Genomic DNA, 13,725 nt, shown 5'->3' on the forward strand with positions numbered 1-13,725 from the left:
ATGTGCGACTAACGAAAGTAACGGTAATGTTTTGTAGTGATTTTTTTTTTTTCAGGATTCTGATTGGTTAATGGTACTCTATAATCTAATTATACTGCCATCTACAGGCTTGGTATACTCTTGATGGTGTAGATATACGAGGACATGTAAATGAAGATTTTTCTGAAAACCATCACATGTGCACGAGGTTTTTTTTTTTTAAATGGAGAGGAGGAAATATCTGTTTTCCAGAATACCCAGCTACATGTAAACATAGCCTAAATACTCACGAGTTGCAATCAGCAATTAAATAAACATTTTCCTTAAACAAAAGTGCATGACATCACTAACGACCTATTGACTACTAAATTAGTCTTTGTCTTAGTCTTTTTTTTTTTTGATATGCAAAGACATACATAGAGTACAGACATAACATAACACAAACATAGTAGACAGACATAACACAAAAGTAGTACATAACCTAGTGTCCTGAATTTCTATATAATGTACACATGTGACAGGGTGGAGAGGGGGTTAAGAGAATGTAGAGGAGAACAGAAAAAGGAAGGGTAGACAGGACAGGGCAGGCTGATTATGATGAGAGAAAATAATTATACAATGGTGCATTTGAGACAGACAAGGAAAGAACAAACAGAGACTGAATCGGTATGTTGGTATGGAGAGATGTTTATGTAGATCAGGGGTCTCAAACATGCGGCCCGGGGGCCAAATGCGGCCCACCAAAGGTTCCAATGCGGCCCGTGGGATGAATTTACAAAGTGTTGTGGAACTCATTTTAGTTCGGGTTCCACATGGAGACCAATATGATCTACAGTAAAATAATAACAGCAGATTAACCTACAAAAAATAATGACCCCATATTTTCTTCTTGCTTTGATGTGAGAAAAATAATATTACACTATGCCTACAAATAATGACAACTTCAAATTTTTGTTTTTGTTTTAATGCAAAAAATAGCATTAAATTATGAAAAAAAATCTTAAATTAAGCCCCCAAAAAATCTTCAATTAAGTAAAAAAAATCTTGAATTAAGCCAACAAAAATCTTCGATTAAGTAAAAAAAATCTTGACTTAAGCCCCCAAAAAATCTTCAATTAAGTAAAAAAAATGTTGAATTAAGCCAACAAAAATCTTCAATTAAGTAAAAAAATTTTGAATCAAGCCAACAAAAATCTTCAATTAAGTAAAAAAATTTTGAATCAAGCCAACAAAAATCTTCAATTAAGTAAAAAAAAAATCTTGAATTAAGCCCCATAAAAATCTTCAATTAAGTTAAAAAATCTTGAATTAAGCCAACAAAAATCTTCAATTAAGTAAAAAAAATCTTGAATTAAGCCCAAAAAAATCTCAAATTTAGCAAAAAATCTTGAATTAAGCAAAAAATTTAGAATTAACAACTTCAATTTTTGTCTTTGTTTTAGTGCTAAAAATAACATTAAAATATGAAAATATTTACATTTACAAACTGTCCTGCTACAATAAGATGTGAACAACCTGAACAAATATGAACAACCTGGAATGTCTAAAGAAAATTAAGCACAATTTTAACTATTTTCTGCCTGTTCCTCAGTGTTTAGTGTCTTTGTAGATCTGATCCATAACGCACATGTAGAACAGATAAGTTGAGGCAGAATATTGTTAAAATTGCACTTATTTTTCTTTAGAAATTTCTTTTTTTTTTCAGGTTATTTAGATCTTTTTTGTTTGGATAGTTTATAAAAGTAAGTATTTCATAATTTAATGGGGGTTTTTTTTCACTAAAACACAGACAAAAATTTGTAGTTGTCATTATGTATAGGTTATTCTGTTATTATGTTACTGGTCCGGCCCACTGGAGATCAAATCAGGCTGAACGCGGCCCCTGAAAGAACATGAGTTTGAGACCCCTGATGTAGATGTTTATGTATTTATTTATGTAAATGTTCACAATTATGTTGAGTGTTAGGGACTTTGTGTGGGTGTGTGTATGAGGTACCAATTCCCAGATTTTTATGTTCATATTTCTGTCACTGGTGGGGGTTCCCAGACAAAAAAAAAAGCCAATGGCTACTGTCACAGTACTGTGGCACAAAATATCAGTTTGTCTATTTCCACAGACCAATCAAATGTTAGCGTTTGTACTAGAGCCAGTCGTGGATACTGTTACATGAACTTAGAAGAAATGACAAATTGGTGGTCGTATATAGTATAGAACAGGAATTATTGTTCTAAATACTCAGTATGTTTTTATGGTGCGCTTTGCTCTGGAGGCTGGAGAAGGTGGGCGGAGCTGCATGTTAGATGTGTGCAGTGTGCTGTGTGACTTCTCGGTTCTGTGTCAGTTCAGTGCTGTGGTCCTGTGGAATTCTCCACTCTGAACATTGGCCCGGTGGCTGATTTATATCAATGTCAGATTTACACCCCCCCCCCCCCTCCATTTGAAAATCTTTTGAAAAAAAAGAAATGCTACTTTGACCAGGAATTGAACCCAAGTCTTCCGCTTTGCAGTCCGATACGTTACCGAGTGAACTAAATGTCTGCTGCGTCTAAGGTCGACCTATTCGCTATATGCCTTGGTACTTTTTTCGGGATGTAAGTTACCAGTCTAGACATGATATAACGAGGGCGCTGATTGACGCTGTGGAAATAGACAAACTGATATTTTGTGCCATAGTACTGTGTCAATAGCCACTTTGAGGAAAAAAAAAAGGATTCTTCAACTAATTTTGCTGTTGACTGTCATCTTGTCAGATGGTCGTTGCAGCCTTAATGCAGAACAAAAAAACTTTGAGCTAAAATGATGAGATTTGGACCTGAATCGATCGACAACACAGTTACATCCATCAGCTGTCAGTTAAAAAGAGTGTTAGTGGTTTAGTCCCAGGTTGAATGGACTGTTTTATTAGTGGGTGTCATGTCCCTGTAGCCGCTAATGCAGTCTGACTTCACATAGACGGTTTAAATTCCTTCTAAAATGGCCTTGGACTGCAAACCCAGAAAACTCCACAACTTGAGCTTTACCCAAATCTCCACCATTAAGTTGTCAGGACGTACCATTTACCGCCTCAGCTGCCTTCTCCCCTCCTTAAGTCTCCCATCAGTCCCTCTGGCACTTTGAACACCAGGCTGTCAATTTCAATGCAGCACACTGATTAACATATTAACACAGTCTTTTTTTTTTTTTTCATTTTGTAGCGCTGGCCCTAAGGGAGACAACATCTACGAGTGGAGGTCGACCATCTTAGGACCACCGGGCTCCGTCTATGAGGGAGGGGTCTTCTTCCTAGACATTGCCTTCACACCAGACTACCCCTTCAAACCCCCCAAGGTAGGCATGCAAGAGACAGAACTGTTGAAACATGTTTGGATAGCTGACCAAGTTTCCACTTCCCACACTGGCCTGAATGTCAGCCTTTAAATGTTTCTGGGCCATTTCTTAATCTGGTGAGGTTATGAGTGGGGGGAGGCAAAAAAAAATGCTGAACAAATATTGGGCTTTCATCTGTGTGCTGAATATAGTCAGAGTATACTGGGTGTTTTGGCTGGACTGAAATAAGTATTTGACAAAGAAAATTAAAACATTAAAAAGCCAGTGTATTTATGTTAGAGGGTACATCTGTGGGATAATCTGGACCAGAACTTTAGAATGTCTTCTTCAATTTGTACATTTAAAAGAATGTCCAAATCCACTATAACAAAATATAGAACATTATCTGAATAAGCAAAGATCTAGTTATAATGTAGAAGAATGCATAAAATAAGATACAGTTGTAATTAATTAATACAGACTATCATGATTAGGAGATATTATCACATTTATTAATGATTGTATTTGGAGTAAATATTTAAAGTGCATATAAATATTATAGTTTATATAAAAAACGGTTGATTGTGCAAATCTGATTGTGTGTGAGGTGACGAAAAAAAAAGTGTATGTGAATGGTTTGTGTGGATGCTTTGTGTTATTGTAAAAATATACAGAAACTAGAAAAGCACTCGGGAGAGCGCAGACCTCCACCAAGGCAGATCAGTCCCCCCACCCAATCACTACCAAAATTTAATCATTTGTTCCTTGTGATAGCATCAACATTTCCTGAAAATTTCATCCAAATCCATCCATAATTTTTTGAGCTATCTTGCTAACAGTCAGACAGACAAACAGACAAACCCTGATGAAAACTTAACCCCCGCCGTTCCTTGGTGGAGGTAAAAAGTGTGTTAACAAAGCAAAGGAAGCAGAATTAATTGAATTATTAGTTTGTAAAAAGGGAGTAGGAGTCTATAAATTATACTTCTTCCCACTCCTTTTCGAGTACTGAAAAATTTAGTCTGACCATGTTGTATGCTTCTTTGTTATCTGATGATTGTATGTGCTCGAAATAAAACTAAACTAAACTAAGACTAGATATGTAACGAGTAGATGGTAGGAAAACCCACAAATTTCATGAAAATTTTTTACTTTCTTTGTGCTTCGCAGTCAAAGTGTGATGTATCTGCAGTAAATCTGCAATAAGTCGAGTTATTTACTCTCTATCAGTAATCCATGAGAGAGCTTGGGCTGATAGAACATGATTTCCTACTATTAAAGGGGTCTTGGATACACAGAGCCGTGTTTCCAGCTCCTCAATAATGAATGTATCTACTGTCTGTCCTAAAAGTCACTTGAAGTTGTTGAATGGCGTCACCACCTAATTTGCATAATTATAAATATTAATGTTATTGTAATGAATGATGAAGGAGAGAGGAATAACATTGTGTTACAGACAAAAAGTGAGTTTAAAAATACCCTAAATATGTTTAGAACTACAAATGAACTATACTGTCAAATCTTGTTTTTTTTTTTTTTTATCTTTTATCTGGGCTTGGGGACCGACTAAAGTGACCTAAAAGAGACACTCTGGAGCAGTTACTTAGGTTAGTTATTTATTAGTTTGTTTAGGTTTTATTTTCGTTTTCTTCAGTTTGGTTTGGTTTTTAACCTTACGGCCCACATTAGGAGCCTACAACAAGTCACGGTAAAACATGAACATTTTTAACCATAACATTTTTCATTGTCAGCCTACATTAACAAACTAAATGGATCAAAAAGAGACAATAGAGAAAACTGTCAATGTCAATAGGACTGATTTATATTCAGTGCAGTGATTTATTTTAGAAAAAGAACAATACTTTTTTTCATGTCAGATTCTTCAGAAGTCTCCAATAACACCAGAAAAAGTTGATAGATTTGTCACTAGTAGTCGCTTTTTTGATAGAGTCTTTAGAGGGGTCTGAAAAATCACTAAATATACCAACAGTGTCTAAGTTGAAAACACTGACTTTTACAGCTGCAGACAGACCATGGGACAGTGACAGTTACAGAGAAAGTCAGTTCATATCATTTAGAGGAAAAATGTGTGTGTCTTAGCTTTTGAGTCACTTTTCAAAAGTTGTTAAAAAATTTCCACACAAATTTCAGAAGTAGCTAAATTTGTTACTTGGTACTTTTTAAAGAAAAAAAAAGTTGCTAGACTATTCTGAAAAGTTGCTAAATCTAGCAACAACAGTGGTAAATTGGCATCAATGACACAGACATGCAATACATCATCATAACATCACACCTTGGTTGCGGAACAAGAGGTGTTCCTTTTACATAGCATTCCAGAATGATGATTCCACTTTTATCATGGCTCTGTTACCACCTCCAGAGCCATTACAAAGCCGTGAAAAAGATGGCACCACATCATCCTACCATTTGGTTTACACAGACATTGTTCCGGAACAAAGGTGAAATATTCCCGTAACAGAAGTGCTGTGTAAAAGGGGCTGTAGTCAGTTTTATCACAGTAAATAAATGAACAATAAATGATAGACTTCTAAATACAATTATTCTGACCACTGTTCATGAGATTCAATATGAGATTCAATATAAAATAAATTTACCAGTGAGACAGGATTTATCATAAAGTCATTTGGTAATTAAATATGGACAGATATGGACTCTTGAAATTATTTTATGTAGACTAAAAAAAAGTGCTGCTACTGACATTTAATGTGTTGGAATGAGCGTTTCTCAATTAATCCACCAGGGGGCGCCGCTCTTAATTAACCATACTGGACAAATTCCACAAAGAAGAGTAAAGTTTTTTGAGAAGAAGAAGAAGAAAGTCAGTAATAACAAACATGGAGACGACAGAGGCAACACTAATATGATACTAATATTGCAGCGTTTTCGCTGTTAAGGTTTAAAAGCTTAGCTTCAGCAGGTAGAGAAAAGAGAAATGAGCCATAAGTTTCGTTTTCACTTCTGCTGGTGGCGGTCTGCACCGCTCCATACCCCTCTCTGTCTGGGTACGCATCCGCCATCACCTGGAAAACGGATGAAATGTACGCAGAGGACAGACAGAACGCTTCGTCCATATCTGTCAGCGTTACTTTAATCACCGTCATTTATTTTAAAAAATCTCCACACTCTTCACACTCCCCACACATTATTCCTCCTCCTTATACCTGCTGCACTGAACTGTGAATGTCGCACGGCCGTAAGTGGTATTGGTGCATTTGTATCGGATTACTTTTACGAGTACAAGTACACACACTGAGTATCGGAGTTGATGCCCGATACTCGTATCGGAATCGGTGCATCCCTACCATACATCCTGTCTTTATAATGTCATTTTTTTTTTTTTTTAATAAATTTACCTTCTCGCTTACCTTTGCTTCACCAGCTCCTTTGGTTTCAATAGATGTTGTACATGATGAAACGAACGAGCGGTAACTTCCCACAAGTGACGTGTGCAATGTGAATTTGTAAATAATCGGAAACGTTCAGGTGAGTACGATCGCTCTCAGCAGCGCTCTTCAGTAGTGGAGACCGCATTTGTTGTTTTCCTTGGTTATCACTCGGACATTTTCAATCAGACATGTAAGTTGGTTGATTTTACTGAAAAATACCTTAGCCACTGTGGTTACACGGGTTGAAAACAACTTCACCAATCAGGAAAATGCATCGCCAATGGCCATGTGGCGATAGGCTAGCGCAAGCCTAATATTGGAGGTCTGTGTGTAGTGATTCTTGGACAGCGCTGTTAGGGTTCAGTTCATGCACCTTAACCTGAAGGAGTTTGTCACTATAAAGTTCAAAGACTAGATATGTAAAAAATGTTGGTACCTGAATATAATCTGAAATCTGCTGCATTTGCCTGAGTATGCTGGAAAGCCTGGTTTTCTCAGATGTTTTGTTAAAGTAAATGTGTTATTTTGAGTGTTAGAACTGTTGTAGTGTCCGAGTATGAGTCTAGTTCAGTCAGATAATCACTGCAGCTCTAATAAACACACAGCGTAACACATTTTATCACACCTAGTCCTTTCAGTGCTTTTTGACACAGCTGTTTTACCCCCTGGTTTGCACAGTCGTGCCAAACGCCAAACCCTGACCTGTTCAATGCTCAGCTTCTGCAGGGCTCTTTTCTTTTATGTGCTGCATCTGCAGAGCACCTTTAAAGAGTGGATGTCATTATTGAACATGCACAGTATGTCAGGGCCAATCTCCCTTTATTACCCTTTCACTTGGCCTTCACCCCCCCCAACCCCCACCCCCACCACCCACCTCTCTCCACTCTCTCTCTCTCTCTAACAAGCTTGCTCTCCCTCTTTTCTCACTCTTTGTGCTGTGTAACCACCAGCTCGGTGTTTGACAGCAGACTCAAACAAATCCACAGGCTGCAGCCCAGCTTTCTGTAGCCAGAGGGGCTCGAGTGTTTCCGCCCCCCTCCGATGCCCCCTCCCATCCCTCAACCAACACACACACACTGAATGATCTGCAGCCAAAGACCCCTGCACACACACATACAAGCTCCAAAACCTGCCATCCACTCCCCCTCTATAGAAACGCTCTGTTGCTGAATGCACTCAGACCTCACCGTTGGGAATTTTGGATCCACATTCCCAACTTTGCTTTTAGAATCTCCAAGTCTCTGAAAGAGGAACAAGAAGCGTCTCACTCGATCTGACATGTTGGCCAGGTGGATGCTGTTTCTGTTTGAGTACCCGGGTCAGGGGAGGTCTGCAGAAATGCCGGAGGGGTAGGGGTAGGGGTGGGTAGGAGCGAAGAGGATGGTTATTTATTACATCCTGCTCTGTGTGATTTTAGGGAATGCCAAGGCTCATTAGAGGTTTCCTCTAGGGGGTCGGGGTCAGCAGGGCCAGATGTTGGTGAGGCAAACAGTGGTGTTGCCTTTCAGGACCAAACACATGTCAAGATCAAATCCAAGCTGTGATGGCCCACATCCATGGTTCCCAACATGGAGTTCAGGACCACCTCAGTGGGTCCCCTAAGACCACTAGGGGAAGGGTCTTTGACAGGCAGCTAGGAGACTGTCAAAATTAGATTTACACACTTTAAATAAAAGCAGAGTAACAAATCATAAGTCTGTATTTAAAACTATTCAAAACTGTAAATGTCATCACTTAAAAAAGTTTGCTACTATTGCTGTATCTGACGCCTGAGATTAAGAAAAGAACAAGAGTTTAAAGAGTAAAGGCTACAGCTGAAGAATCGATTAAAATAAGTATTTGATTACAATTTTCCTAAATCAAAGCTTTTTTTCCTTAATTTCGCTGCTGCTAAACATTGGTTCCACTGTTGTGTTTCACACGGACGTGTAGTGTGACGCACATGACACCAGGATCAACGCACAGTTGTATGTTAGTTCCATCTTAAGCTGTTAGTAAGTTGGATCCAAATGTGTTGAAGACTGCAGTGCACATGCATGTTGTTTGCAGATGTTATTTGACTTCTTTGTTGTTTATATCAATAGATATTTTTATATATACTTTTACACTGTTGCTATTTTTGTTATTTTTATATAGATATGTCTTCTTTATCCTTTTACATTTATACTTTTTGTGGTTTTTCAGCTGGTTCTGGAATAAAGGATTTTTTCAGACATATCTGTATTTTTTCATCTTTTCAAATCAGTTTATATGTCTAGAATTTTTTATATATACTTTTATACTGTTGTTATTGTTGTTGTTTCTATATGGATATTTTTTATATTGTAATGGAAAATTTATATTACTCCATATACTCCATTAGTACTTCATCAGTGTTGTAGAACTACTACACTTTTTTGTTGTTTCAGCTGTTAAGTTATGTGATTTTTAGTCTTGTGTTTCACACTTTTACCTTTTTTTGTCTATTCAAATAATAATTTGATAAAATATAATACAAAATAATCCAGTCCAGTCTCTTTAAATTTTTCATTATTTTACATTTCCATTGTGTATTTAAGTCAAGTCAGAACCTAAAATGGCATTTTAATGAAATCCCTCTACAGGAGTTGTGTCTTGTTTGGTCTTGATAAAAAAATAAATAAATAAATAAATAAAAATTTTAGTTTTTTGTCTGAGACCAAATACAAACGTCTTAAACCCCAACTATGTTATGATGGGTCAAAGAGAGATGGTAAGACCAGTCCAGACCCAGACCAAATTATATTAGTCTTTTGTCTTCTAAACAACCTTTAACACTAGATAACAGCTGCTGTAAAACGGGAAAAAGGAGAAGTCATAAATCAACAAACTAATGAAAACACAACTGCTCTTTTTTTATGTGATTATACACTAATGTATCTAATTTAACGTAATTATGAATATTCCATTTTGCTTTTAAATCCTCTTAACCCTCTTAAATCACTGGACTTCAATAGCATTCATGTCCAAAATAACATGCAGATTATGGTTTTAATGGTATGGAGAGAAAACATGGCCAGAGACATTACCATGCCATCATTGTTCATGTCCACAATACCACAAAAAGCAGATGAGTGACTGTTTCCCCGGCAGTGATAGTGGAGAAACATTAAAACACTGTGTTCAATGAGTCTAAACAGGTAAATATGAAATATGTGTTTTGACAGAACTAGACTATTAGGTGATATCCATTTGGGTTTATTTCTTTGCTTTTGAGAGATGATTCCTCAGTAATTTTGTTGTGAATCTGCTCTCACTGCCACACTAGGGGAACAGAATTACCAGCATCATTTCAGAGTTTTGGAGTCAGAGAACATTTCACAGACAGAAGTGATCAGAAGTCGACAGGACTCTCTGAAAATGGGTTATAACAGGAGGAAATCCAGCAGCATTCACTGCCTCTGCAGCAAAACAGATGCATGTGTTACCTGTAGTGTTCAGACAAGAGGCCAATCAACAACATGTTGAAAGGCGATTATGGATTACTTGCAGAATGATGAAAAAAAAAAAAAAAAACTAACTGTGAAGCACTGCAGCTTGAAATAAATATTTCAGCAACAGCTGAATATGGCCTGAAAATGCAGTTTTTAGTCAAACAGCATCAAAGCCCTCAAACCCCATGACCCCAACTACATGTGCAGGTCCTAGAAACCCAGAGAAAACCTAGATTAATGTAAAGACAGTAGTCCATAAATGCATATACAATATACATGCCTCTCCATATACAAATGTTACTAAAACTGTTTTTTACCCTTTATTTAGAATCTCATTGACTTTATTAATGCTTTCAGGGTAAATTCAATTGATCAGTGGCTCAAGTCCAACACACATACCTAATTAATTCCACATTTACTTGGAAAAGGTTGTAGCAGTGAGTCGGTGTAATAGTAGTAACTTTGACAAACCAAAGAGAAACAGAATACTACTATTTATGTTTGATTTTGCAATTAAAGATTAGAGCTACAACAATCAGTCGACCAAATGACATAGTTGACAGTAAAATTAGTCGGAAGTGATGTCATGTACTTTTGTTTAAGGAGAAATGTAAATGTTGCTGATTGCAACTCCTATTATTTAGTTGTTTAACAAACTTTGTTGGCTGGCACTGGAATTGTTCTGCACAAAATGCACTATTATTTAAGGGGAGAAAAGTATTTTATTGTTGCTGCTGCAATATCTGTTGAATATTGAAATTAAAATTTGTTTAACAAACTTTGTTATGCATTCCTGTTGTTACCTCCGCCAAGGAGGTTATGTTTTTGCCAGGGTTTGTTTGTCTTTCTGTCTGTTTGTTTGTTTGTCTGTCCGTTAGTGTGCAACATAACTCAAAAAGTTATGGACAGATTTTGATGAAATTTTCAGGGTTTGTTGGAAATGGGATAAGGAAGAAATGATTAACTTTTGGGGGTGGGGGGGCCCACGGGGGGGCCCACTGATCAGCCTTGGCGGAGGTCTGCGCTCTCCGAGTGCTTCTAGTTACTAAATGTTTTTGTTGAAGGAAAGAAAATGTATTTTATTGCTGCAATAATCATAAATAAGAGCCATTGTTTTTTTTGTTTTTGTTTTTTTGCTGTTTGTAATTTGACAAGTTATTAGTTACAGCCCTATTGAAGATTTGGAATCACTTAATTGTTTTGGTGTGTTTTTGTGGGTGTGTGGGCTCGTGGGTCTCAAATTCTTTCACTACAAGTAGGTTGATGCCTAAGGAAAAAAATGTTTGGGGTCCAGTGACCTCCATAATCAGCCCAGCAGTGGGTTGTTTGCTTGTTTAAGGTGAACTACACGTCCAGATAAAACAAGAATATGAATGTGCTCAGTGGTGGTGGGAATGTGTATGTGTGTGTTTAGAGGAGGCTGTTTATTGGCTCAGCATCTGTGACAAGTAAAAAGAATTAATTTACATGTGGGCGTCATAGAATCCGTCCAATATCCAAAGTGACAACAAAGCTGTTGTTGCATGTGTGGCTGTGGGTTTACACCACACTGCCCCCTGCTGGTAGGTTTTACTCAGTCACATTTCACAGGATGAAATGATGCAGCGTTTGATCCTTTGTAAAATAACACCAAAAACCAAATGTGTTCAGTTGACTGACTTGGTAAAATGAGTCCCTTTTAGTGGCATTATGGGCACAAGTACATCTGACAGCAGTGACAAATGGTGTTAAACAGGCCTCGGCGGAGCCATCAGACATGGCCATTATACGGCTACTGATGCTGATACATCAGTGTAATGTGGATAAAAGAGAACAGGGAGGTGAAAGGCCCACAGCAGCTTTTAAACCTGTCCTCTGTGTCTCACCTATTATTACTCCCATTTTTTAACAAGCTTCTCAACCTGGTGGTGTCAATACAGCAAACTGCCTTCAATCTAAGTGGAATACTCATCAGTGTGAGGCATGAACGCAGCACCGCCATCCCAGTTCATAACCACTCCTGCCTTAGTGTCCTCCTCATCTACCTCCATCACACTTCTGTCTGTTGTTGTAACCAAGTATATCTACACTTAATTCACTCTTTAGTTCCCTCGCAGCACTCTGCTTTCTGTGCTCATACATCTTCTACATCTCTTAAAGGCGTATTAAAGCTGCAGGAGTCGAACACACAAATATACACCTTTCATATGCAGCTCTCTCATCTCAGTCCAAATCAGAAGAGGTACACCCTGTCCTTTCTAATACAGATGAAGAGGAAGAAAAACTCTGTTTATACAACTTGTGTTTTACAAAATATTTCTGTCCAGCCTACATTACAAAAATGAGTCCAGCCCAGTTTAAAGTCCAAATGCTCTAAAAGCATTTAAAGTCCAACACAAATAATGCTCTAAAAGCATTATTTGTGTTGGACTTTAAACTGTGGACAGTTGGATACAGCAGACACAGAGGCTTCAGTCTGAGCAGCAACAGCACGTCAAGTTTCCTTATGTGTACTCTTTCAAATAATAATAATAATGATAATAATAATAATAATTGATCAATCTGTCCAATGATGTTAAATGTTAAATTATTATTTAGATTGGTGAAAAAATACAGACGTCTCAAAATGACAAACAATGTGTCCTTTATTCCAGAACCAGCTGAAAAAAACCCATAAAAAGTATAAAAGTAAAAGCATATATAAAAAATATCTATATAGAAATAACAATAACAACAGTATAAAAATATATATAAAAATATCTTTCGATATATCTTATATCTATAGATATAAACAACAACAGAGTCCAGTGACATCTACAAACAATACGTGCACTGCAGTCTTCAACACATTTGGATTCAACTTGCTAACAACTTATGATGGAACTAACATACAACTGAAAAAAATAAAAACAAATACTTGTAATGTTTGTGTAAAAGCTTCAAAGTTTAAAGGAGTAAGCGATGTTTCCAGTGTAGAAAATTGAACATATAGACATTTCTGCCTTTTTGTCCTTGTCTCTTCTATCTACACTTCATGTTGTTTGTGTTGATCCTGGAACAGTGGAACCAATATTTAGTGTCAACAAAATTAAGGAAACAAAGCTTTGATTCATGAAAATTGTAATCAAGTAATTTTTTTTAATCTACTCGAGTTGATTAATTGATTAATCATTTCAGCTCTATATTATGTTGATTTTTGCCACAACAGTACATGTGTCTGTGTGTAAATGCTGGTGCTGATTGATCTGCTTCAGATCATACACTGACTTATCCACATATATGACTTTATCTGATGCAAAACGGTCATTAGTTTGATCCCAGCGCTGAACGGTGTTTACTTTTCTGTGTGGATTGTGCATGTTTTTTCCGTATCTGTGTGCATTGTCTCCAGCTTCCTCCCACTGTCCAAAGGCATGCACCTAATAGGTTAATTGGTCGATCTAAATGGTCTGTAGGTATGAATGAGTGAATGGATGATTGTTTGTGTATGTCAGCTCTGTGATGAACTGGTGACATGTCCAGTGTGATCTTTTCGAGGACTAATCAGTTCAGAAATAAAAATGAAGATACCTGTGTATATTGTGTCTACATGTAAAACTGC

The 13,725-nt window shown here is 37.1% G+C and overlaps 1 protein-coding gene across 2 annotated transcripts in view; it reads left to right on the top strand.

Moving 5' to 3' along the window:
* Positions 1–13,725, top strand: part of ube2e2 (ubiquitin-conjugating enzyme E2E 2) — a 55,174-nt gene that overhangs the window by 37,530 nt on the left and 3,919 nt on the right. For both annotated transcript variants that reach the window (XM_030158783.1, XM_030158785.1), the window contains exon 4: positions 3,175–3,307. In XM_030158783.1, coding sequence (XP_030014643.1) covers positions 3,175–3,307 — 133 coding nt within the window. The remainder of the gene's footprint in view (positions 1–3,174; positions 3,308–13,725) is intronic.

Source organism: Sphaeramia orbicularis, chromosome 16, assembly GCF_902148855.1.
Source record: "Sphaeramia orbicularis chromosome 16, fSphaOr1.1, whole genome shotgun sequence".
NCBI classification, from domain to species: domain Eukaryota; kingdom Metazoa; phylum Chordata; class Actinopteri; order Kurtiformes; family Apogonidae; genus Sphaeramia; species Sphaeramia orbicularis.